Source organism: Seriola lalandi, unplaced genomic scaffold (genome assembly GCF_002814215.2).
Source record: "Seriola lalandi dorsalis isolate HSWRI2012SDOR001 ecotype SW California unplaced genomic scaffold, Sedor1 jcf7180002054379, whole genome shotgun sequence".
NCBI lineage: Eukaryota > Metazoa > Chordata > Actinopteri > Carangiformes > Carangidae > Seriola > Seriola lalandi.
In genome coordinates, this window is record NW_019524932.1 from 3,156 (window position 1) to 7,090 (window position 3,935).

At 38.2% G+C, this 3,935-nt stretch overlaps 1 protein-coding gene across 1 annotated transcript in view; it reads left to right on the plus strand.

Annotated features, from left to right (window-relative positions):
- Positions 1–1,655: 1,655 nt before the first annotated feature.
- The window catches only part of heatr1 (HEAT repeat containing 1), a 23,066-nt gene continuing 20,786 nt past the window's right edge, over positions 1,656–3,935 (plus strand). Inside the window, exons 1-2 of the mRNA XM_087174747.1 lie at positions 1,656–1,731; positions 3,671–3,829. Coding sequence (XP_087030873.1) covers positions 3,688–3,829 — 142 coding nt within the window. The 5' untranslated portion in view covers positions 1,656–1,731; positions 3,671–3,687. The remainder of the gene's footprint in view (positions 1,732–3,670; positions 3,830–3,935) is intronic.

The window sequence follows — 3,935 nt, forward strand, 5'->3', positions numbered from 1 at the left end:
CCTCGGTAAGCTAACTCCTCAGCTCGTTTTACTAGTTTTGTTGTGTGTTAGCAACAAATCTATTTCCATGTAAATCTGATTCTAGCATTTAATTGTGGTTTGTAACTATCAAGCGTGTAAAGGGAAACATATTTGCTAAAAATGTACGTTTCATAGTAGTATTCAGTTACTGAAAGAGAGAAAATGTTTAGTATATCACTGCTAGAGATGATATAGTTTAATTCTTACATTACATGTATGATATTTGTAATGTGTTAATATATACTAAACATATTTTATTAAACACAATAAGTCTGGCCTGAATTTTTCTGACTGCACAGTGTATATTGGTTCTGTGTTGTAGTTCTTTCTTTTAATGGTCGACATATACCACACTGTACTAAAACTACAAACAAGACCAACGTGGAACTGATAGCTGTTAAACCTTGCAGCCTGGGCGGATTTTATTGTACACACGGCTGGTCGTGGATTGAGAAGTACCTGTGTTTCGTTTGGGTTTTTTTCTCTAAGGCTGCGGTCAAAAAGTTAGAAAAAGAAAAATCTAATTTCAAACTACTTCTCCTTGACCTCAGTGGAAAACGTCATGAGGTCAAGGAAAGATGTGAAGAAGATTTCATCTGGACTGAAGAAAAGACAGTTGCGGTGCAGAGAGAATCCAACTGCACTATATACAAATAGAGAAAGCTGAGCAGGTAAAATAATAAATAGAAATAAGGAAGAAATCAGAAGAAATTATAAGTTTATAGTTTCCTGGCATAGGGGCTTTTGACATTTCTTCTCACCGTTAAGGTGCCGGATCGATACACGTAGTATCTTTAAAATCTTAACGATACCCTCCATCAACAGGAGCAGTCCGATGATCACAGGTCAGACAAACTTACTGGGAGGAGAAAAATGAAATGAATACCCATCATTAAAGCAGTCCTACCTGAACTCCGCAGCAGCAGGTGATCCATGTCCAGGTAGACGTCTGTCTCTGTCTCTTCTCTGACAGCTGGACTTGTCCTCTCCTCCTCCGTTAACAACATGTCGTGTTTCCATCTTTTATCTCCTCATCAACCAGCTCATTAGCAGCTTCTCAGTACGGAAGCCAATAATAAACCTGATTTTCAGATATCATCCTCGCACACAGTTCACATGTAACCCTTCATTATCACGTGTTCAAGATGTCCATACATACTTCACCTGTCACAGGTGAGACTGGATCCTACAACCCAGAGACAGACACTCAGCAGGGTTTGTATTTTCTTCTCTCACAGTCTGTAGAAACTCTAAAGTTCAAACCTACAGATCTTTATTTCTTATTATAAAAGAGTCAGACTCACGATGGACAGTTCATTAAACCTCAAGCAGGAGTAAGAGAACTGACAAAAATCTGGCTCTGAGGTTGCCATGGTGACGAGTATAATCTGTAATCTCCTACCTGCTGCAGGTCGGTCAGCGTATCCTCCTACTGTTATTACAGACAGTGAACTAACCACAGAACAGTATAGATGAAACTTTAAACGATCAGTTGAATTGACCAGCATCAACTTCATACACCGGTCTTTATTATTATTATTATCATCCAAAGGTAAAAACTTCAGTTAGAAAAGCCAACGGGCGACAACGGAAGTCGGCGGCAGTTACACATCTCGATACAGATTGAAACTGTCGTGAACCGGAAGTAGAACTTTCATCAACCAGGTCGTTTCATCCACCAACAACGTGTTTGTAGAGTCACAGAAACAGGTATGAGTTATTAGTTTTAAGTTTTTATATTTATTCTTCTCTGAATGTTTTCATACTGTTCCGATTTGTACCTTTTATATCGTTGGTTGAGACATTTCTTTTCCCCGCGGATGTTTCAGTAGTTAGCTGAACTAGCTAACATCCATACTGCTACAACTAGTTAACAAGTTAATTAGAAATAAACAAGCTGTCCCTGTACATTTAATATATGTAGAGTGCTCTCTGACTCCGGTTACTACAGTGGATTATAATCTGAATACAGCACAACAGTCAACATCGATATCCGGATCATTTTATACCTTGGAACTAATTTACCTGCCGAACCGCACTGAAAAAACTGACGTTTAATATTTCCTTGTTTATCAGAAACAATACGCTGCACACACAAGTGATCTTAATGCGTTTGGTTAACCACAAAGATCCGCTTTTTAATTCGGCTGTAATATATTTCAGCGATAAATGATCCAACCGTCGTTGTTTATTCTTTTGTAATAAATGCTTGGCATGTTTTGTGCCTGTGACCACGTTGTTGTTACGGTGGGAGGAGCAGGAAAGTCGACATGCTTAAGTTACCTGCACATTTGCTCCTTAACCCTGAAGTGATTCTGTTATTTCCAGTTGAAGAAGTCAAGATTTATTTCAGCTCTCATCGTCAAAACAGCCTTTTTATTATTGTATCATGCATATAAACCAGAGCCAGGATGCTGTTTATATCCTATAGTATGACATATTTTATAGAACACTTAGTTCCAATTTTGTGTTGACGTGGCCAAATAAATGATAAAATAAACAAACATTATGTGTTGTTGCTTATTTAACTAATATGACGCTTGTAGAAGTGTTGTGTAAAACAATATAAAACAATATTAATAATTGTCTTTGACGGAATCACAGCTGTGTGATATTCAGTACATCCGTCCCTCTCCTGGGATTCTGCTTGATTTTATGATTTTAGAAAATTGGTTAAAAATGAAAGACTTTATGTTTTTCACAATCCAACTTTCAGATCGTCAACATTCATCGTTCACAATAATTTACATATTTGCATTGTATATTTTTAGATCTTTGTGTAATATTTCTTAAGTTTTTTATTGAAAATATTTTATTGTTAGATTTTTCTTTTTATATGTAAGGTACCTGACCTGCTGTATTTGCTTGTTTTGATCTTTGCCTAGATTTTCTTCTTCTTACTATGTTTGTTGTCATGCACCAAAACACCAAAGCAAATTCCTTGTATGTTGAAAACCTACGTGGTGATAAACCAGATTCTGATAAATCACAGAGAGAACAAACAGAATTAAGACTAATTAAGGAATCCATGTAAACTTAAACACATCATCCCAGTTTCATCATCTGAACGCCAGAATATTTAAAGACAGTTCAGATACTAAAAGTAAATATAACAAATGTTCCACTCACCCAAATCCCACCGTCACATTCCCCCCTGACAGTAAACATCTTCAGCTTCTAGATTAATGATTTGCCATTTAAGATTCAGTGCCAAACCTGGACTAATCTGTATGTATGACCTTAATTTTGGTCTTATTTTCTTTAAAGCTGATTTTCTTGTCTACAAATGTCTTTTTTTGTGTAATGAATTGTTTAAAACCCCAATATATAAAACAGAAACAGAAAATCCTTCAAATATTTGATGGTCACCTGAAAATATTTTGGGTTTTTCGGCAGAGGGTCGGAAAAAATAAGACATTAGACAGAGACATTTGGCCTGTGTAAAATTATTCTGGGTGTTTTTCGCTGTTTTATGGACAAAATGATGAATTGATGATGAAAATAATTGTTAGCTGCGGCCCTCGACTCGCCTGTCCACGCTGGGTGCAGCCAGCGCTGATGTGAGGGGAACAACTGGACTGTTACAGCCACAGTCAAAGGTAAAAGAAATGAGAGTAATGTGGTCGTGGAATGTTTGTGTCTCCATCAGATCAAGAAACCTTCGCCATGACGTCATTGGCTCACCAGCTGAAGAGGCTGGCGCTCCCTCAGAGCGACCCCAACCTGCTGACTCGCAGAGAGGTAGCCTCGCTGCTCTTTGACCCCAAAGATGCTGCGTCCATGGACAGAAGCACCTTCTATGCCCTCGGTGAGTCGCGTCCACCAGATCCTGGTCTTTGTACCTAAGTTAACCTTTTACAATCCCTTTTACTCTCTGACCATCTTGTGATGACACCCCCCCCCCCCCCCCCCCC